General features: G+C 36.8%; 1 protein-coding gene and 1 long non-coding RNA gene across 3 annotated transcripts in view; one reads left to right on the top strand and one right to left on the bottom strand.

Moving 5' to 3' along the window:
• Window positions 1-22,415, top strand: part of Brcc3 (BRCA1/BRCA2-containing complex, subunit 3) — a 62,366-nt gene extending 39,951 nt beyond the window's left edge. For both annotated transcript variants that reach the window (XM_013509991.1, XM_013509990.1), the window contains 3 exons: window positions 16,645-16,776; window positions 17,795-17,838; window positions 19,590-22,415. In XM_013509991.1, the coding sequence (XP_013365445.1) occupies window positions 16,645-16,776; window positions 17,795-17,838; window positions 19,590-19,741 (328 nt within the window). In that variant the 3' untranslated portion in view covers window positions 19,742-22,415. The remainder of the gene's footprint in view (window positions 1-16,644; window positions 16,777-17,794; window positions 17,839-19,589) is intronic.
• On the bottom strand, window positions 1,390-6,051 carry LOC102024743. The gene is made up of 2 exons (XR_265142.2): window positions 2,962-6,051; window positions 1,390-1,570 (listed from the first exon to the last, which is right to left on the bottom strand). It is a non-coding gene; the product is annotated as an uncharacterized LOC102024743 (long non-coding RNA).
• Window positions 22,416-22,857: the final 442 nt, after the last annotated feature.

Raw genomic sequence — 22,857 nt, 5'->3', positions numbered from 1 at the left:
TTTCTTACTGTTGATTTCTAGTTTTATTCTGTTTTGATCATAGAGGATATATGATATGATTTCAAATTTGGTTGTAATTACTGAGCATTGTTTTGTGGCCTAATATAGTCAATTTTAGAAACTTTCATGTGCTAAGGAAAAGAATGCATGTTCTGCACCTATTGGATGAAATGTTCTATAGATGTATAGTATATTTTAACTCTGGTGTTTCTTCGTTAATCTTTGTCTAGATGATTTGTCTATTGATGAAAGTATAGTATTGAGGTCTGCCACCATTACTATATTTGAACCTATCTTTCCCTTTGAGTCTGATAGTGTCTGTATTATGAAAGTAGATGCTCCAACATTACAAGCATTAAAAGCACATTTATAGTTTTACTGTCTTATTAATTGACCCTTTGATTGTTTTTATAGTGCCCTTCTTGTGTCTATGTACAGTTTTTGTCTTTATTTCTAATTTGTCTGATCTCAGAATAGCTGTTCCTACTCAGTTTTGGTTGTCTGCATGAAATGTCTTTTTTAATCCTTGCACTTTCACTCTGTTTTAACTGTTGCCCCGACCTGTGGGTAAAGTCAACAAGGACCCTAGAGGGGCAGTGGGGGATGAGAGAGGGACAAGAGACACGAAGAATGGAGACAAGACAGGATTCTGATCAAGTCTCGTTTATTGGCGGGGAGTAAAGCAACCGGACAAAGGCGGGAGTAGCTAGGCAACAGTGGGCAGTCCCAGCCTTAAGGGAGGGGCACGTGACCTCGGGGAAATAGGCAGGGCATGAAGACACAGAAACTTACCTCAGAAAACAGAAACTTAACTAATACTTAAGACGGCTGCTAATATAAAATGGAGGTCAGTCACAGGTCTCCCACAGGTCCCCCTTTTCTTTATATAATTAAAGGCTGAGTATCCTTGAGGAGACTGTGCCTGTCTTGAGTCAGGAGACCTTCACATAAGGCCAACCTAACCTTACCCGTCATTGGAATGCAGAGCAGCATGAGGCTCAGTTCCTGTCTTAGGCGGTGGTCGGCGCTACATGTGAGCTCCAGTTGCCCGTCTCTGGCTATCCAGTCTAGCGCACCAAGGTGAGAAAATTATTTGCCCTTATAAAGCATCATCATAGCGCAATCTTGTGGGCTCTATGTAACTTTCGAGATATCAGCCATCTCGAGCCTGTGATAGTGGACCTGTATGGGTTGCATTTTCATAGCATCTACCTGTTGTTTAACAAAAGTCATCAATTTGTTAAAGAGAAAAGGTCCTAGTGAACGCAAAATCAGTAGCCCAAGCAGGGGGCCAAGCAGGGGGAGGAGGTAAGGCAAGATCCCATTCCAGACGCTCCAGAGGGGGCTATCAAATAACTCCTTTCTTCTTCTAATTAGGTCTTCTTGTAATTTTTTTTTTTAATTTTATCTCAGACGATGCCGGACTTGTTTGCATAGAAGCAGCAGCGTTCCTGAGCATGGAGCTTCAGGAGTACTTCCCTATTAGGCGGGGTCCAAAACCACCGTATGAAGTCATCAGTAGCATCATCATTAGTCCCAGTAGTATGATCTGGATCCTTGATCCCATTATCTGAAAGAGAAACAAAAAATTTCTCTCAGGGATCCTTTTCGTCCCTGGAGTTGTTTGTGATATCATCCTCTATTTTTTGGACTTGATCTATTTGCTTAACCAATCATTCTGGCAGCCATCCTGCAGATTTCATTTTTTTGGAATAGATGCATACTGATCCCCGACCCCAGATGAGTACCAGGTCTGGGCCATGCCATAAGATAGTCAAAGGGTCTCTCCACAGTACTGAGGTGTATTGTTTTTGTGTTTCACTATGCCAAAAGCGAGTGGCTGCTGACTGTCCTTAGGATAAATATAGTAAGATTAAAAATAAACTTACTTTACACAAGAATATAGACTGATATTAATAAATCAAGTTTTGTTATGTAAGTTAACATTTATCTACATGAAATATACTGTAGATAAATTATCTAAATTTTAGTAAATTCTAAATTTTAGATACCAATGAAGTGAAAGAGAGACTTTCTAGATTCTTTGTGTGAAGAACTGGGAGATAAACACCACAAATATATACCACAAAAATGTAATATATACATATTCTTTTATCCTTTTTTTTTTTCTGAATTTGAACAAATGTCTTATCGTAAGCAATCCTTGCTTTGAATTTGAAGGCCTGTACATCTGGAATCATGAATACATTTCAGTACACTATGAAATTAACAATAATAAATTACCATACACATATGAAAACCCATTTCTTTAGTTTTGTACTAAGAACATCTTTCATGAGAATACCTTATTTTTATTTTTTCTGGAACACTTTTAACCATGAACAAATTATTGGAGGTGTCTCCCAAGAGACTCTGGAGATCATTGGAGGCTCCTTATTAATGAATAAAGGTTGGCCACCCCTTTATTCACCAATTGGAGTTTAAGTCTGTAATCCAAATTGTATTATAGACAAATGATAGAAAAATGGTTGAGCTCAAAGTAAAGGGGAACAGCTGTTCACAAATTGACAAACACATAACAAGTACACAAAACACACAAACATCTTACAAAAATCAGAGTACACTCAAATCTATTCTAGGTCAAATTATAGTAACTTACAGTTTTTGAAATTTATAATTGTAAATATACTAGTCGGATTTTGTTCATCAATTAAAAATTCTTTCATGGTCACCTCATCGCTTCTACAGTCTAGTTTTATGTCATCTCCATATGCATTCAGTGAACAAAGTCTGTAAAAGGTTCATCTGGCCCTTGTTTAATGCTAATGAGAGGGGAACTCTCAGTAGGGAACCAAGGGCAGACTTGTTTAATGAAGTCAAAATACTGACACAATTGCTTAATTTTAACCTTTACCCCTTGTGCCTTTAAGGCTTTTTCTAAGCCCTCAATAAACATTTCATGCTGACTCATTTCTTGTCCCATAATTGCTGTTCACTTACCGAGGTGTAGAAAACACAACGCAGCAGGCTCCCGCGTTTTCTTATCCTCTTTTTATTTTTTTTCCTCCTTTTCTTTGTGCCGCAGACTTCATGAAACAGCGTCCCTCACTGAATCCCCTGTTCTCGAGCCCCACGTTGGGCGCCACTTATCCCGTCCCGCGGGTGAAGTCAACAAGGACCCTAGAGGGGGAGTGGGGATGAGAGAGGGACAAGAGACACGAAGAATGGAGACAAGACAGGATTCTGATCAAGTCTCGTTTATTGGCGGGAAGTACTGTGCATATATAGGGCACGGGAAATACGGAAGTGGGAGTAACCAAGCAACCGGACAAAGGCAGGAGTAGGTAGGCAACAGTGGGCAGTCCCAACCTTAAGGGAGGGGCACGTGACCTCGGGGAAATAGGCAGGGCATGAAGAAACAGAAACTTATCTCAGAAAACAGAAACTTAACTAATACTTGAGATGGCTGCTAATATAAAATGGAGGTCAGTCACAGGTCTCCCACAAACTGTTGAACTGAGTTTCTGGCAGAGAGTCTATTCTTGGGTCTTGTTTTTAAATTCATTTAGCTACTCCATGTCTTTTAATCGGCCTGTCAGTCTTCTTTGATCTAAAATAACTCCTATGTCTTTTGTGACCTTAATGTTTTCAAGACTGTGGGCCAGTTGTTTCAAAAAAATGTCTTTCACTTTGAATTTCTTCATACTTTATGGTGATTAGATGCAGATTATGTTTCATTGGCAAAAATGCCACTGAAATGATCTATTCTTCTTAGTAATTTGTATCAGGAGGCACAAATCAGTTTGTTCTCTCAGTGGTGATTTTAACTTGACCATTGATGAATCTTTCCTAAATTACTTATCCCTAAAGTGGTTATCAGATAGCAACATTCTAATTCCATCATTCCTTCCACATTTACTAGTTGGTACTCTATTCTAAGAAAGAACTTCCCCTTACTCCCATTTGATTATTTATTTATTCATTTTCTTATATCTTTATCTTGTTCACTGAATCCTAATCCATTCATATCATTACTTATTTTGAGGCACGTGTCATTTCAGAATCTGCTAATGTAGCCTCCTCTTATGTTCTTTTCACATGTTCCCATCCTTCTTTGAGGACTACACGATTTCCTGGCACAAAAAGATGTCCCAAATTCATCACAAAGACAAGGAGGGGAGAAATGGAAGTAAATGTTGCAAGATTCATATATTATATATGAACTAGTGTAAGAGCACTTAAAGGTAGACTGTGATAAGTAAAAGACTCGTACTATACACTAGTGGTTCCAAATCAGAGGTAATTTTTCTTGCAGAGAAAAACTTAGCAATATATGGAGACATTTCTGACTGTGGTAACTGAGGGGCTGCTATTAGCATCTACTGGGTGGAGGTCAGGGATGCTGATAAAAATCCTACAATGCAAAGAACATACACATACAAAACACACACACACACACACACACACACACCAGAGTTACCTGACCCAAAATAGTGCCAATGTTGAGAGACCCTGCAATAAACTCTAAAAACTAATCTCAGTGAAAGCCCTAGTAGTTTTTTTTAACAAACCAAAAAAACAATCTGGCAATTTCTTTTTCTTGCTTTCTTGGTCTTCCCTTTTAAGTGTGTACTTTTTTATACAACTGCCACCCTTGGGCATCAGATTGAAATTCTTTGGAATTTCTGACTCAGGTTTGTATCAGCAGCCCTCCATGGGGCCGCTTGTGCCTTGGGATCTGGACTAAGTGCTGCAGCATTGGTCTTTTTCTGGTTCTATGGCTTCCACTTCCATGGACTGAGGTACTACTGACTTCCTTAGCTCACCATCATGCATATAACCATTGTAGAATTTTTCAACCTCTGTGATCCTATGGACCAAACTAATAAATCCCCTCTCACATTAATATGTAGTCTCTTGGTTCTTTTTTTTCTAAAGAACCCTAATACAATAGCTAGAGGAAATAAAATTATTAGATCAAAGAGATACCTGACTCCCATGCTTATCTCAGCATTCTTCACAATAGCCAAGATATAGAAGTGATCATCGTGCCCATCAGCTGATGGCTGGATAACAATAATGTGGTACATATATACAATGGAAAACTGTTTAGGCATAAAGAATGAAATTCTGCCATTTGAGGCAACATGGATAGTACCAGACATTTTCGTAACTGAAATAAGCCAAGCAAAGGAAGACAAATGCTACATGTTCTCACTCATTTATAAAAGCTAAAAAATTGATCTCATAGAATAAAAGAGTAGAATAGTGGTCACCGGAGCCTAAACAGAATAGGAAGTATGACCAGAGGTTAGGTAATGGATATCAAAATATATTACATATGGGAGGAATTACTTCTGGTGTTCTATAGCATAGCAGGGTAACTGTTTTCTACAATTTATTATCTATGTCAAGATAACTAGAAGTATCCGAAGGATCCCAACACAGAAATACAGTTAAACCTTAGATTGTGAGTAACTTGGTCTGCAAGTGTTCTGCAAGGTGAGTACACATTTCTAAGAAATTTTAACTTGATAAATGAGCAGTGTCTTGCAATATGATCAGTACATCATGCCAAATGTCACATGATCACAACTGGTTCTTTTCTTTCCCACTGCTTTGATAAACAATTGCTCTGGATTATGAGCAGAATGAAGTATTCTCACAAACAAGGCTTTTACTGTAATAAATATATAAGCTGGAAATTCTAGTTACCCTGATTGATCATTACATATTACATACATGTATTGAATTGTTATAAAATATGCACAAATATTAAGTGTCAAAAAAGAAATGTTGAAATTAAATAAAAAATATAAAGGGAAAACACCACTGGGATTTTGATAAAGATTGCGTTAGTTTTCCTTAAGTAATTCTTTCACTTCCTTGGTTAATTCTTAAGTATTTCGTGTTTTTGATGTGATTGTGCATGGAATTATCTTCCTAATTTCCTTCATGGATTGTTCATTTTTTACTGTACAGAAATACAACTGATTATTAACATGTGTAATAGGCATGTACCAACTCATGTTGAATGTAATCATTATGTACTGTAAACATGTACTAAAAAAAAGATATACAACTCATTAAGTAAACAAGACACACAAGCTTAAATATTGCATAATTTCTCTTCTATGTGAAATCTAAAATAAGTAAAGAACAAAATAAAATATAGATGACAGGAAATAGGTAGATAGATTTTTTTATTCAAAAAGCAAAGAGGACCAAGCAATGAAGGGAAAGGGGAGGGGTAGAGGAAGTAAGGAGAACTAAGATGTGTTATGTACATGTACCAATTCCCCACAAAGAATGTAATTAAAAAAAAATAGTAAAAATCAGGGGCGGGGATATAGCTCAGCGGCACAGCACCTGCTTAGCAAGTGCAAGGTCCCTACTGATACCAAAAAAAAAAAAAAGTTACAATGTAATCATTTTGTACTGCAAACATGTAATAATTTTAGGAAATAAAAATTGAAAAAATAGATACAACTGATTTGGGGTGTTATATCCTGCAACTTTGCTGACTTTGTTTATTCTAATAGTTGGTTTTGTGTAATCTTTAGAGCTTTCTGTTTATGAACAAGTAATTTTACATCTATGTTTTTCCAAATTAAATGACTTTTAATTTATTTTCTTGCCTAATTGCTCTATTTAGGACTTCTAATACTGTGTTAAATAGAAGTGGCAAGAGCAGGCCTCCTTAGTTCCTGATCTTTGAGAAAAATCTTACATCATTGAGCATGATGTTAGCTGTGGGCTTTTCACATATTACCTTTGTTAATGTTGAACAAGTTTCCTTCTATTCCTATTTTGCTGAATATTTTTGATCAAGAAAGAATGTTGAATTTTTACCCAGTGCTTTTTCTATGTCAATTGAGATGATCATGGTTTTTTTGTCCTGCAGCTTATTAATATGGTATATTTATTGATTTTTCATATGTTGACCATTCTTTGCATTTCAGGAATAAATCCTAGTTGGTCATGGTGTATACTCCTTTTAATGTGCTGTGAATTTGGTTTGCTAGTGTCATGTTGAGAGTTTTTTGAATCAGTATGCATCAGGCTATTGATCTGTAGCTTTCTTTTGTAGTATCTTTGTCTGGCTTTTGTATACAGGTAATGCTGGCCTCATAAAATGATCTTAGAAATATCCCTCAATCTTTTTGCAGAAATTTGAGGAGGTCTGGTATTAATTCTTTAAATATTTGGTAGAATTTTTCAATGAAGCTACCTGTACCTGGAATTTTCTTTTCTGGTAAGCTTTTGATTACTTATTTAGGTGCCGTAGTATTGTTCTGTTCAGATTTTTATTTCATAATTGAGTCTTAATAGATTGTGTTTCTAGAAATTGATCCATTTCTTTCAGATCATCTAATTTGTGATATACAAGTGTTTGTAATATTCTCTTGCAGTCCTTTTTTATTTCACTGCCACTGGCTTAATTTCCCTTTTCACTTCTGATTTTAGTTATTTGGATCTTCTTTTTTCCTCACTCCAGCTAAGTGTTTGTTAATTTTGTTGATCTTTAAAGAAAAAGCCAACTTGTAGTTTTACTTTTTTCTATTGGTTTTCTGTTGTCCATTCCATTCATCTTTAATATTTCCTATTTCTTTCTGTTTGCTTTCAGTTTAGTTTGTTCCTTCTCTAGTTCCTTGAGGTAAATTTAAGTTGATTTGAGATCTTTCTTGTTTTTTTTTTTTTTTGTACCAGGAATCAAACTCAGGACTGTGCACTTGCCAGGCAGGCACTTATGCCACTGAGCTATATCCCTGGCCCCAATTTGAGATCTTTCTTCTTTCTTAGTGTATATATTTAGAGTATAAAAACAGTGTTAAACTTCCTTCTTAGTGTTGCTTTTGCTTTATGTGATAAAGTGTGATAAAGTGTTCTGTTTTTATTTGTCCCACAATTTGTTATAGTTTTACCATTGGTTGTTTAAAAACATAACAGTTTAGTTTACATACCTACTGTAGGTTTTCTTGTTTTCCTCCTGCTATGTTTCTTTCATTACATTGTGATAAGAAAAGTTACTTTATATAATTTTAATCTTCTAAAATTCTTTGAGACTTGTTTTATGACCTATCCTGGAGAGCATTCCATCTGCACTTGAAAAAAAAAAAAAAAAAAAATATATATATATATATATATGTATATATATATATATATAAATTTTGTTGTTCATTGGCATATTCTATATATGTTTATTAGGTTCAATTGATATAGTGTTGTTCATGTCTTCTACTTCTTTATTTATCTTCTTTCTTACTATCCTATTCATTTTTGAAGGTAGGATATTGAGTCTCCTGGTATTATTGTGTTACCAGTTTCCCCATCAGTTCTGTCAAACTTTGCTGCATATATTTAGAGGAGCTCTGGGGCTGGGGATGGCTTAGCGGCACAAGTGCCTGCCTGGCAAGCATAAGGTCCTGAGTTTGATTCCTGGTACAGGAAAGGAAAAGAAAGGGAAAGAGAAGGGGAAGAGGAAAGGGGAAGGGAAGGAGAAGGGGAAGGGAAAGGAAGGGAAGGGAAGGAGAGGGAAGAGAAGGAGAGAGAAGGGAAGGGAATGGAAGGGAACGGAAGGGAATGGAAGGAGCTCTGATGTTTTATGCATAAATATTTATAATGATTATATCTTCTGGTAAATTGACCCTTATACTCTTATATAATATTCTTCTTTGACTTTTTTATATTTATTTTTATCCATTCCCTTTTGATTGGAGAGTTTAATTCACTTACATTTAAAGTAATTGGAGACATGGAAAGATTTATTATAGCTGTTTTGTTCATTATTTTCTATAGTAATAAAGTGTTAATTTCTCCTTTATGAGTTGTTTGCTTGCTTGCTTGTTTTTGCAGTATTGGAACTTGAATCCCGGGTCTTTGCACTGAGCTGCATCCCAGTTTTTAAAATTTACTTATTTATTTATTTTATTTATTTTTAATTTTTGAGACAAAGTTTCACTACATTGCTTAGACTGAGCTCAAATTTGCAGTCCTCCTGTCTCAGCCTTCCAGAGTGCTGGGATTACAGGTGTGCACTACCACACCTGGCTAGCTTTGTGTTTCAAGGACAGTTTTGCCAGAAATGGTATTCTTGATAGGTTTAATTTTTATTTTTTCAGAACTTTGAATCTGTCACTCTAGTTCCTTCTAGCCCACAAGTTTTCTGCTGAGAAATCCACTGATAAACTTGTGGAAGCTCCTTTGTATGTAAGGGATCACTTTTCTCTTGCTGTCTTCTTTATTTTTAATTAAGTTTATTGGTACAGTTTAGATATACATGATGATCACATTCATCATAGGGAATTTGTATCTGTACATGATATATCTTAGTTCCTCTCCACCCCCCCATTCTCCTCCCCTCTTTTCAACCCCTCTTTCCCTCCTCATTTACAAATTTTTTTTACATTTTATCCTTTTTTCCCATTTTTCTCTTTTCCCTTCCACCCTCAGGCCAATTCCCCTTTCCCTTGAACAATTACTTCTTATTTCACAGTGTCTATTATACATGTTGGTTCTTATTTACACTTTCAGTTTAACATACCAGAGAGACAATGTAATATTTACATATGTGTGTCCGATTTATTTCACTTAAAGACTATGGTCTCAAGGTCCATCCATTTAGCTATAAATGTCTCAAGTTTGTCCTTTTTATGGCTGGGTAGTACTCCATTATATAAAAAGAGCCTCATCTTTTTATCCACTCGTCAGTTGATGTGTATTTGGGTTGTTTCCAAGATTTAGCTATTATAAACTGCTGCTATAAACATGGGTGTGTATATATCACTGTGGTATGATGCTTTCAATTCTTTTGAGAAGATACCCAGAAGGGGAATAACTAAGTCAGATGGAACCTCTAGTCCTACTTTTTTAAGAAATCTCCACACTGATTTCCACATGGTTGTACCGATACTGTTGCTTGCACCAACAGTGAAGAAGGGTTCCGTTTTCCCTACAGCCATGCCAGCATTTGTAATCCATTGATTTCTTGATGATAGCCATTCTTTCTGGAGTGAGATGGAATCTCAGCACTGTTTTAATTTGCATCTCTTGGATGATTGATGATGTTGAACATTTTTTCATGTGTTTATTTGCTACTTGTACTTCTGAGAAGTGTCTGTTCATTTTAGATGCCCATTTTTGGATTGGGTCTTTATATTTGGTAGGGTCTGATTTTTTTCAAATCTTTATGTGTTCTTGATATTAGTCCTTTGTCTGAAGAGCAACTGGCTAAGATTTTTTTTCCCACTCTGTGGGTTATCTTTTTACTCTGTTGGTGATTTCTTTTGCTGTGTAAAAACTTTCTAATAAGGTGAGATTCCAGTTATTGATTCTTTGTAGTATTTCCCATGCCATCAGGGTTGTGTTCATGAAGTCTTTGCCTACATCTGTGTCTTCAAGAGTTCTACCTATTCTCTCTTCCAGAAGATTTAGTGGTTCTGCTTCAATATTTAGATCTTTGATCCATTTTGACTTTAGTTTAGTGTATGGACGTATAGATGGGGCTAGTTGTAGTTTTTCATATGTGGAAAGCTAGATTTTCCAGCACCATTTTTAAAGAGGCTATCTTTCTTCCAGTAAATGTGTTTGACCCCTTTGTCAAAGATAAGATGGCTGAGTGTGTTTGGAGTTGTTTCTGCTTCTTCTAATCTGTTCCATTGAGCCTCAGGTCTGTTTTTTTGCCAGTACCTTGCTGACTTTATGATAGTGGCTTTGCAAGTCAGATATTGTGATGCCCCCTGCCTTTCCTTTGTTGCCCAGAATTGTTTTTGCCATTCCAGATCTCTTCTGTTTCCAAATAAATTTTTGGAATGTTTTCTTTAATGCTTTGAGGTATACTAATTGTATTTTTATTGGGATTGCATTAAATCTGTGTAACAATTTTGGGAGTATGGCCATTTTTACTATATTGGTTCTTCCCAATATACCCAAGAGCAAGGGATATCTTTCCATTTTCTGATATCCTCTTCAATCTTCCTGTAGTTTTCAATGTAGAAATCTTTTACTTCATTAGATTGATTCCTAAGTACTTCATTTCTTCTCATGCTGTTGTGAAAGTTGTGCTTTCCCTAATTTGTCTCTCAGTGAGTTTGTTATTTGTGTACAGGAATGCTATTGATTTTTGCATGTTGACATTTATCCATCTACATGTCTGAATCTGATTATTAAATCTAGAAGTCTTTTGGTAGAGTTTTTGGGGTCTTCTATGTAGAGTATCATGTCATCTGCAAACAATGACAATTTAACTTCTTCCTTCCTCATCTTTATTCCTTTCATTTCTTGTCTAATTGCTCTGGCTAATGTTTCCAGAACTATAATGTGCTTTGGTGTTAGTGTTTGGACTTAAACCTGATTGGAGTTTTTGGCCTTCTTGAATTTGTATATCCATTTCTTACTTTTTTTTTTTTTTTTTTTTCCCTCCGGTACCGGGAACCGAACTCACGACCTTGCGCTTGCCAGGCAGGCGTTTTTGCCGCTGAGCTAAATCCCCAGCCCCTTGTATATCCATTTCTTTTCTCAGATTTGATAAGTTTTCTGTCATTATGTCTCCACATACATTTTCTGCGTCTTTTTTTTTAAATTTCTACAATGTGTAAATTGGCCCACTTGCTAATATCCCATAAATCTCTTAAGTTATTTTTGCTGTTTTTTGTTTTGATCTCAAATGACTTGCCTTCAAGTTTGATTATTCCCTTCTGTTTGATAAAATATGTGGTTAACTTTATAGTGCTATTTTCAGTTGAGTTATTCTGTTTTTTAGCTCCAGATTTTCTATTTGGTTCTTTTTTAGTTTCTATATTTTTGTTGGTACCCTCATTTTGTTTATGCATCACTTGCCTGATTTCATTTATTGTTTGTTTATTCTTAATCTACTGAGTATCTTTATGGCAATTATTTAAAATTCTTTCTTAAGCAGTCATAGATCTGTGTTTTGTTAGGGTTAGTTTCTGGAGTTGTATTTTTTGTTTTGATGGGTTGTGTTTGTTTATTTGTATGCCTTGTGATTTGTTGTTCTTGTTTTTGTTGAGACTTGAACATTTGAAAAAACAACTTCTCCAGAGACTGACTTTGTGCAGAAGACTTTTGCTGATCAATGAAAACAGAGATTCTAAGACCCCTCAAACCTTTCTGAGAATGTGCATGTGCTTTTAGTTATTTCATTTTCTCCAAGTAGTTTGTCCCTGTGTTTTCCCAGAAGCCTATAATCTTTTATTCTGGTGGCTGCCCACAGAACCAAATCCTTAACATGTGAGTTTGTCTGTTATCACCTTCCAAATCAAGCTGCCATTACTGTCAGCACTGCAAGTCAGGTGAGACAGATTCCAGACCCTCAGGCAGTCCCCAGAGTTCCCAGAATTTTAGACTCTCAGTATATTCTTTTTGCAGCCCAAGGCAGGACCCCTAGTGTGACAGGGTGTCTCCCCATTATATTGTGGTAGGGTCAAATAAGGAAGAGGAAGTGGACAGGCACACAGTGTGCCACAAATTTTCCTGCTACTTTCACTGAAATCACTTCTTGGTTTTACATTGGTCTGGGTATGTTATGTCTTGTATGTAGATGTCCCTCCAAAGCCTCGTGTGGTCGTAGTTGGAGCTTTAAGGAGGTGACTACATCTAGATTATGTGATGCTGGAATTAAGGATGTGATGCTAGGATTAAGGGAACCCCACTCTGGGTGTGAGTGCTATCTGCCCTAAGGGCATGTAGTCTGGATAGAGTATAAGGCACAAAAAGAGGATAGAATGTCTGGACCAGAAAGAGGGCTGCTCTTTTTGCTGCTTATCACTTGCTGCTTGCTACTTTGCTGTTTTGTTGCCTTCTGCTGCCATGAGCTGTTTCTCCTCTTCAATGCCCCTCTGCCATGCCACCCTGTGCTGAACCCAGCCAGCTATGGACTGAAACCTCTACAAAATGTGAGCCAAATAAATCTTTCCTCCTTTAACTTTGGGTGTTAAGAATTTTGCCTCAGCAATGAGAAAAAGTAACTAAGAAAGGGTGTTACAACTCTCCAACTGCTTTCTACAGTGTTCTTACAAAGATATTTCAGTCTGTATACTTTTGTTAACTCAATATCTCTGGAAGACCAAGGTCCTAAAACCTTTTAGTCTGCCATCTTGCTGAAATCACTTCATTTGGTTCATTTGGGGAGTGGCTTATATAACTCTTAATTGTAGTAATTCTCCATGCTTTCGTCCATTTTGTCCATCTTTACTCAATGTTTTTAAACATTTTATTTAATTATTTTATTTTATGGAAAAAGGGTAGAACAAAATTTCATAACATAATAGAAGAATAACAAGAGTTAATACGTTGCATGTTCTTATCTTTAAAGTAGTTGCTCAGAATATAAGATGTGGGCATAAAAATTTCTCTAATCAATATTAGCACAAACCTTCTTTTTCAGTGAACTAAGACATACTAATAGTATAACGGAATTGCATTTTTTCCCCTTTTCCCTTCCATCCTTTCCCCTTTCATGCATCCGAGTTCCTTTTTCCTTTTGAACAATTTCTTCCCATTTCACGGTATCTGTTATACATTTTAGACCTTATTTACTCTTTCAGTTTCTCACACCAGGGAGACAATAATGATGTTTACACATGTGAGTTTTCTTTATTTCACTTACTAGTATGGTCTCAAGTTGCATCCATTTACCTGTAAAATTCTCAAATTTATCCTGCTTTATGGCTAAAAATACCACATCTTTTTTATCCATTCCTTGGTTGAATGACGTTTGGGTTATTTCCAAGATTTAGCTATTACAAATTGTAGTGCTATAAGCATGAATGCACATATATCACTGTGGTATGATGTTTTTAATTTTTCTGGAAAAATACCCAGAAGGGGCATATCTGGGTTGAATGGGACCTCTAATCCTAGTTTGCTGAGGACTCTCCAGACTGATTTCCACAATGGTTGCACCAGTCTGCACTCCCACCAAGAGTGGAGAAGGGTTCCTTTTTCCCCACAGCCCCTCTAGCATTTGTCATTGATTAATTTCTTGATGATAGCCATTCTTTCTACAGTGAGATGGAATCTCAGTGTTGTTTTAATTTGCATCTCTTGAATGACCAGTGATGTTGAACATTTTTTCATGTATTTATTTGCCATTTTTATTTCTTCATCTAAGAAGTGCATATTCATCTCAGATGCCCATTTTTGAATTGGGTCTTTGAAATTGGGGAATCTGATGTTTTTTCAATTCTTTATATGTTCTAGATAGACATTCTTTGTCTGAGGGACACTTAGCTAAAATTTTTTCCCACTCTGTGGATTGTCTTTGCACTCTGTGGGTGGTTTCTTTTGATGCTCAGAAGCTTTTTAATAAGGTGAGTTTTTTAAAAAACATTTTAATAGTGCAATTTCTTTATCTACTAATTCTAGTATTTGTGTCATCTATGGGTCTTCCTCCACTGACTTTTTCTCTTGATCATCTGTTATATTTTCTTGTCTCTTAACTTTTTTATTGTGTAGCAGAGTTATTGAATGAACTATAGACATCAGGCTGAATATTATTGTCTAGAAAGAGCATGCCCTTTCATGTATCAGCCTTTTAGCATAAGAGGCTTCCATCCAATCAGAAGTGCTGCTACTTTAGTTATTTTCTGGTTTACTTTGGTTTATAGGAATACGGGTATAGGATAAATCTTGCCCTATGATTATTCCATTTCTTACCTCCTAGCAGAAATATGACATAAAGAAAAGCTCTCTTTCTACTTTCCAGCTCAAATCTCAACTTCCTGTGCTTTCATATTCTTAGCATATCCTGGAGGATTAAAATTGGCAGGAGGGCAGAATTCTATATTTAAGGCATCTTCCAATTGCACTCTATCACATAGGCTCACATGATTGTTATAAGCGCTATTGGTCTCTCCTTACCCCAGGAGAGTTCATCTATTATTGCAAGCACAATCCTGTACCTGTCTGTACTCTTAGATAAAACAGATGCCCCTGGGGAGAAGAATGGCTGCTGGTCTCTACTCATCTATTCCTTGTTCCTCTCTAGAATATAGTTCATGTAAACATACCTTTGTAGTCTCTGGTGGTTGACTTTTTTTTAATTTGTTCTTGTTTTATGGTCAAAGACATCGTGGTTGGTGAGCATCTTGTAATAGAACTACCAGATCATGTTGATTCAGTTAGGAACTGAGATTATTCAAAGTTGAGCTTTCAGTCCTTATACATTCTAGTGTGTTTTTACTCCTAGTATGTATACTATTCAGGGACAATTTACCAGGGCCTCTCTACCTGAAGACCCTGAACTATAATTTTGTCAACCTAGACCCATAAGCCCTTTGAAAACTTCAACATTTTTATCCTATGTGTTTCCTCCTCTGGAATCAGAAGAGATCTTTCCAGAAATCTTCCAGAGATCTTTCCTGTCAGGCTCATCTCTTTGGATTTTCCTCCTTTCTCAGTTTTTGACCCTAAATTACTCATGTCAGTAGCTCTCCAGTGACTTCTTACCAATTTTCTCTCTCTCCCTCTCCCTTCTTCCTTCCCTCCCTCCTTTTCTCCTTCCTTCTCTCACTCCCTCTCTCTCCCAGCTGTTCTAGCTGCAGTAGCATCATTGGTCTTAACCATCTATTTCATTAGCAGAAGCAGAATCTTTGTCATAAGCATTATATCTCTACATACCTTGGTCCTAGGATTGTAGTTTTGAGTAAACTGACAGAATCTCTCAGAGTTCCTGCTAAAAATTTGTGAAGGTCCAAACACAGTACAGTAGACCTTTGGAACCATTTCTGCTCATGACAAACCTTGTTAAGTGAACCAACAGCAGCAGACTGACTTCTTCAGTGTACTCGAAGCCATCAGTAATAATAGTTATTGTGTATTACTCAAAAGGACCTTCTTCAAACAACCTAGCAGTTATGGTATATTCTTTCATGAGTTCTTCCTTGGTACCTTAGGTAGGCAGAAGGGAGAGGTGGTTGTAATTCACCATCATTTGTATTCCATCTTGGCTTTACCAGGGGGCCTAGACACACTCTGCTGGGTAAGGAAGAGAGAACAGGGAATTAGACCTTATTTAGCTTTACTGTCATATGCCAATGAGACTTCGTGGTGCGAAGGACCCTCAACCTGGATTTTCCACTAGACCCACTGTTAGGTGGAGTTTAGGTGTCTGTGAATGAGAAGTTTATAGCCTTAGTAATAAGCATATCTGTTTCTCCCACTGTAGCATGAAATTGCAAGTTTATGTGAATTTCTTCCCTATTTTACCCCAAGGGAGAGAATGGGAAATGAGGGCTATGGTGAACAAGTTCTATATAATGAATCTGATGGAGTCACTTAAAAGTCTGCAGTTCCTCTTCCCCAGGCTTTGTGATCAATTTGTTCAACCTCACTGGCAGTGTTCCTGGCTAAAAATAACATTTAATTGTTTTCTTTATCTGGGTAGTAGGCCATAAGGACCTTGAATTCCCAAAGGCTTCTGTCAAGTTTTCTGAAGTGGATTCTATATGGGACTAGTCAGTACTGACTCTGCAAATGGGCTCTCAGTTTGTTGCCTAGGTGAACCCAGTTTGAACTCCAGCCACTTTGAATTTTAGTCACTTAATGAACTACAAGGATGTTTGATTTTTGAAGCATGCTATATCCTGGAGTTTCAATTAATATTATAGAGACTCCCGATTACAACTAAGGACTCAAAGCTGATATGAACTGGTTGCCTTGCAGGTATGAGAGAATTGAAATTCCAATCCATATTGTGCCTCATGTCACCATTGGGAAAGTGTGTCTTGAATCAGCAGTGGAGCTTCCCAAGATCCTGTGCCAGGAGGAACAAGATGCATATCGGAGGATTCACAGGTGGAGACTCTTGTCCCATTTCTTTACTTCTCAGAGCCTGGTATTTTTGATTTTAGTGGCTCAACTCTTGAGCCCCCTTTCCTTTCATCTGTGAGAAAGCTTTATTGTAGTCTTTAATCATGATTTTTCTTACACTTGATAACGGTATCTTTAACATATCTTTCTCTCTTGATATAGATTCTAGCCTTCAAGGGAAAGGATCTTTCTTTTTAGATTATGAAAATAAGATAAACCATAACATCTTAGTGGCCTGGTTACCAAACACCAGGTCTTGCCCAATAAATGTGTACAATATCAAGGCTTCAGCAAGAGGCATTAATTTCAGAATTATATCTTTGAATTACCTCTTGAATTTTTAGAGAAAATCTTTTAAAAATTAACAATAATGTGATCTGGGCATAGTGGCACACATTTATAATCCCAGCTACTTGGGAGGCTGAGGCAGAAAGATCACAAGTTGGTAGTCATCCTGACCAACATAGCAGGACCCTGTCTCAAAATTTAAAAAATAACAGTAATGGGAATTTAAACCGTACAAACTCATCCAATTCAGCTGGCATAGATCACATGTAGTTTGTCATTTTTGTTACAGACCATGACCATTTTGTTTTCCTTTCAGTGCTACTTTGCTACTGTTATGGTTTATGTCTGTGTGTCCCCCCAAAGCCTCATGTGGCCATGTGTCAGGCTTTTAGAGTTTGATTAAGGGTGTAAGAGCTGCACCCGCCCTGGGGTGGATAGTTTGCATATGTAAGGGAGAGGAAGTGCTTGAGGCCATTCCTCCCCCATTCCGCCCTGGTGTGTGCTTGTTGCTTTGCTGTGTTCCAACGCCCTGAGCAGTAGCTCTCTGCCATGTGCCACTCTGCCTTGTAATCTGCCAAGTACGGACTGAAACCTCCACAAACTGTAAGCAAAATAAACCTTTCCTTCCTTAATTTTGGGAGTCAGATATTTTGTCCCAGCAACGAGAGAAAAGTAACCAAGACAGCTACTAACCTAAAGTATTTCATCCCTTTAGCCTTACACATCTGGACTCAGTAACCAAGATCCATAATGGCTCAGGTAAGATTTCTTTTTTCTTAACCTCCAAAATACTCTCCCAAGAGCAGCAAATTTAGTTAAAGTAATTAAAGTGATAGGTACAAGTTGTCTTTGCTCCTGACATTTCTTTGAAATCCTGTGGACTCTCAAATATTGTAAATGAAACTTAGAGTAGGACAGGAAGAAAGGCATCTTAACTAACGGTGGTGACATGAGTTATACAGTTGTCAAAATTCACTGCATTGTATGCTTTAAATTAATTCATTTTATTGCCTGTAAATTATAACTCAATAAAGCTCATTATAAAGTAAAAAAATACAGGAGAAAATGTAAGAGATTATTTTTTTCAAACTCTAGGGAGGCTATAACCTAAGTATAATCTGAAACTCTCCACTCATAAAACATTGACTAAATAAAAAATAAACACTTTTATAAGCCCCTGCAGAGAAATTAAAAATTTAATTATAGTCTTTAAAAGAAGTTAGCAGTTTTTTGCCCTTTGGCAAAGATTAAATAGAGAAATAATCAGATAAGGACGTAAGGGAAGTGAACCATATACCTATTCCAGGAATCCTATCCCTGGATATATACAATTTGGTATGATATGGAAAATACTTCAGTTTTAAAATATACATTGGCTTAGATGTAGCAATTCCACTTAAACACAGTTTATGTAATAGCACAAAGTTGGATATTGTTGAGACATCAGTCAATAAGGGATTTATTAAATTGGTACAGACATTCGGATGAATATTGTGCAGCCTTTAAGAAGGAAATCTGGAACCAGTCATAGTGGTGAATGCCTATTATCCCAGCACTATGGGAGACTGAGGCAGGAGGACTGCAAGTTTGGGCCCAGCCTGTAGAGCTTAGTGATTTAATGTGACCCTGTCTCAGAATAAAAAATAGAAAGGTCTAGAGACATAGTTCACTGTGAAGGTCCTGGGTTCAATCCACAGTACTAGTGCAAAAAAGCAAAAGAGATAGCTAGATTTTTTTTCATTGACACAGAAAGATATCTATGATATACTATTATGTAGGGATAAAGGAACATTCAAAATAACTCAGCTTCTATTCAAAAGTGTGTGTGTGTGTGTGTGTGTGCATAGACACATGTGTATCTGGGAAGATACACCTTACAGTGGTCATTTTAATAACCACCATGTATTATGAGAGAGAAAAAGATATTTCCATTAGACAGAGTTCGTTTTAAGAGTATCACAGAATCTTTCACTATGAGTTGAACATTTATAGTAAGGCATGAAAGATAACTCCCTTATTCTTCATCCCCTTTTTTTTCTCATTTTCAAAGAGATCTTCTCAGGTGAGTTGAATTAATGTTTCCCAAAGCACTTCTGAAATCTAAGTTTCAGAAGGCAGAGTTCTAGCTCTCTAGGAGTCATTTACAGTGTGGGAATGTCTGAAGGGCTGGGAAAAGAACACTTCTGTGTTCTTCTTTTAGTCCTTTTGCCAGAAGGAATAAAGAGCTGACTCTCTTTTTGCTTTCTGCATAGCAAAGGCTTCTCTCTATCTGATGGACTTAGAGGGATTCCAGATGCCTCAGAACAGGTGTCTTCTTTGCTTAGCTCTTCTGTCATTCCCCTAGCTGGCCACAGAAAATCATTTACCGGACCTACTTATTGCACCTTTCTACCTCCTCCTCCAACCGCTTTGTCTGTGCTCACAACTGAGGCACCATTGGTGGTGCAGCAGAAATATGCCAGTGGACAAAATTTACTCTGCTGAGCTCATCTGTGTTTTTCCTGTTGAAGTGTTCACCAAGAATCTGTGCAGTCAGATGTCGGCAGTCAGCGGACCTCTCCTGCAGTGGTTGGAAGACAGACTGGAGCAAAACCAACAGCATTTGCAGGAGTTACAACAAGAAAAGGAAGAACTTCTGCAAGAACTCTCTTCGCTAGACTGAAGCAGCTGACAAAATAGGGTATTTTTAAAAATTTGTATACTAAATATGGCTCAAAACTGCATATAATGCGGGTAGGCAGACAGTAGGGCAGTACTTTTATATTGCTTTATATATGCACAAACACAAGATGCTCTTCCTGAAAATTGCTCAAGAGCTTATTGAACCCTTCTACTGTACCTATACGTGGTCTACAAACAGCATATACTGGATGGTTTATGTAGTATATGAAATTTATTTTTAAAGGCTATCAAAGTTACATTGACAAAGGCTATCTTGTAATGAAATGTCTCTGAAGTATATTCTAAATGTTATTTTCCCGTCTTGAACTTGAAAGTCTTTGTTTCCATTTTCACTTACATCCACTTCCTACACGAAGCTAAAGAAAGAAGAATACTTTCTGTTTCTACTTGTAGTTATGATGCTTATGTTAGACAAGTGAACAGTAAGTACATGAGCGTTAGTGGAAGGAAGTATAGAGGACTCAACACCTCACCTCTATTTTCTGCTCTTATTGAGAGGCATATGTCTCATGGCTTCCTTCTTGACCTCTACAGTATGTATTCTGAGACACCTATCAGTCTTAAATCTCTGTGGGTGCCCTTTTTAACCAACCAGAGGAGTTCTAGATATTTGACTGTGAAGCAGATTCCTATTGAGCAGATCCTATCTACCTAGGAAATTCCACTATAACATAAATGTGTTTTCTAAAACATTTAGGATTTAAAATGTAATAAAAATCATGCTTGGAAAGGTTCAATGACATTATTCCTAGTATGTGTAGCCACAAATGATAAATACGTGTCTTCAGAAAAGATTCAGGGCTATCTCATACTAAAAAAACCTGGGAATTGGAGGAGATCAAAAGAAGGAAAACAGAACCTCAATCACAACAGTAAAATAGGTGTTTTGGGCTTTACATCTGGTTTCTTACCAAATTAGTGTTTTTCAGATTGCATACTGAAATACATGTGGGGCTGAGTATGTTGTAGTCTAGAAATGTGCATGAACTGCATGCTGACTCTGAGGCACACTTACATCTGAAAACTGCCCCGGTGCATATGGAATGTAAATCCTGGTTTTCTCCCTAATTCCCTGGTGCCACAGTTCTTCTCTATTCTTTCTTCCCCCTAGAGGACAGATGAAAATACCTTGCATAAAATTAAGATAAACCAATTTTGATGAAGAAAAAATTGGAGAATTCACATTACCTGACTTCACTTTTACTATAAAACTAGAGTAATCAGGATGGCATGGTAATGGCAGAGAGATAGACACACAGATCAGTGGAACAGAAGATAGAACCTAGAAATAGATTCACATAAATATGCCCAACTAATTTTGACAAAATCCAAAAGCAGTTTAATGCAGAAAAGATACACTTTTCAGCAAATCATGCTGCAGCCCTCAAATGTCCATAGGCAAAAAACAAAACAAAGCTCAGCTAACTCATGCATGCTGTAAAACTTACCTCAAAATATATCATTCATTTAAATGTAAGATGTAAAGCTGTAACTTTTAGGGGAAAAAAGTCATAGCAAAAAAGTCTTTAGGAGATAAATTATTAGACTTCAACTCAAAAGTACAGTTCATAAGAGAAAAAAGTTATACAATGGACTTTGTCAAAATTTTAAAAATTGCTCTGTAAAAAAAATCTAAGAGGAAAAGACAAGCTACAGTTTTAAATTATTTGCAAACCATAGAGTGTCTGATCAATGTGGAAATACACAGTGAGATCAAACTCCACAATAAAATAAAATCCAATTAGAAAATGAGCTAAAGACATGAATGGACATTTCACCAGAGAGGATATATGGATGGCAGGTAATCACTTGAAAACATACTGAACTTCATGAGTCATCAGGAATTGCAAAGTAAAATCACAGTGCAGTATGATTTAGCAGAAGGGCTAATGCAAAAAGAGTGAAAACGTCAAATGCTGTTGAAGGGGCAAACTAGAATTTCTCATATGTTGATTATAAGAATGTAAAATGGTATAGCCAGTCTGGAAGAGTTGGGAAATTTCTTCTAAAATTAAACATACTATATAACCCAGAAAATGCTCTTCTGGACATTTATCCCAGAGAAATGAAAACCTTTGTGGGCACAGTAACTTGGACACAAGTTTTCATAGTGGCTTTATTCAAAACCTGTGAACAGTGCAGATGTCCTGCAGCGGGTAACACAAGGAGTTCCTTTGTGCTTATGGAGCAGTTTTTGATCATCATAGTGGTGTTGAGCACGTGAATTTATACTTAAGCTGAACAAATCATCTGTACCCTCAAATATTGCCTTGCAATGAAAAGGAACAGACTATGAACACACACAAACTGAGATGAACCTCAGGGGTGTTAATAGTGAATTGTAAAAGCAATATCAAAAGGTTACATATTGTATGACCGCATTTGTACAACATTCTTAAAATGTCAAAATTATAGAAACGAAGAACAGATTAATGAGTGCCAGGGATGGGGACTGGATGGGGTACGGCTTCTGTGTGACTCTTTAGGGATGACACAAGGAGTTCCTCTGTGCTGATGGAGCAGTTTTCTAATCTTAATTGTGGTGTTGAATACATGAATTTACTGATGCTAAAGCTGTGTGATCTGTACACACATAAATGAATGCATGTAAAATCTAGTGAAACTGAATAAAGTCTGTAGTCTGCTAAACAGTATTCTACCATTGTGACTGGTTGGCTTTAAAGTTGTACTGCACGTGTGGAAAATCTTATCACTGGAGGAAACTGGACTAGAGTACATGGAACTCTACTAATTTTGCAGCTTCTTGAAAGTCTATAATTACTGCATAATAAACATGTATACATTTTAAGTAAAGAGCTAGGGAGTAGGGTACCATTTTGTAAAATAAAAGGATGATAAAAAGAAAATCTGAGAGGGAATAACATGATGTGAATATTTTTACAGGCCACTCTTGAGCACAAGTCCCTTTCTCTTTCTGTGCTCTATTGTCTTTGTGTCTAAAATGAAATTAGAGTAGATGACAATCAAGATTCCTTTTAGCTCAGTGTTCAGCCGTTTTAAAATGTTGATCATTATAAGGAATGGTAATGTGGACAAGCTGTGTGGTTACTGTTGCTCCTTTACCAGTTTGGCTTA

Source organism: Chinchilla lanigera, unplaced genomic scaffold, assembly GCF_000276665.1.
Source record: "Chinchilla lanigera isolate Chin_1 unplaced genomic scaffold, ChiLan1.0 scaffold00193, whole genome shotgun sequence".
NCBI classification, from domain to species: Eukaryota; Metazoa; Chordata; class Mammalia; order Rodentia; family Chinchillidae; genus Chinchilla; species Chinchilla lanigera.
The sequence above is the reverse complement of the archived record's forward strand: the minus strand, read 5'-3'. Positions and strand labels throughout refer to the sequence as shown.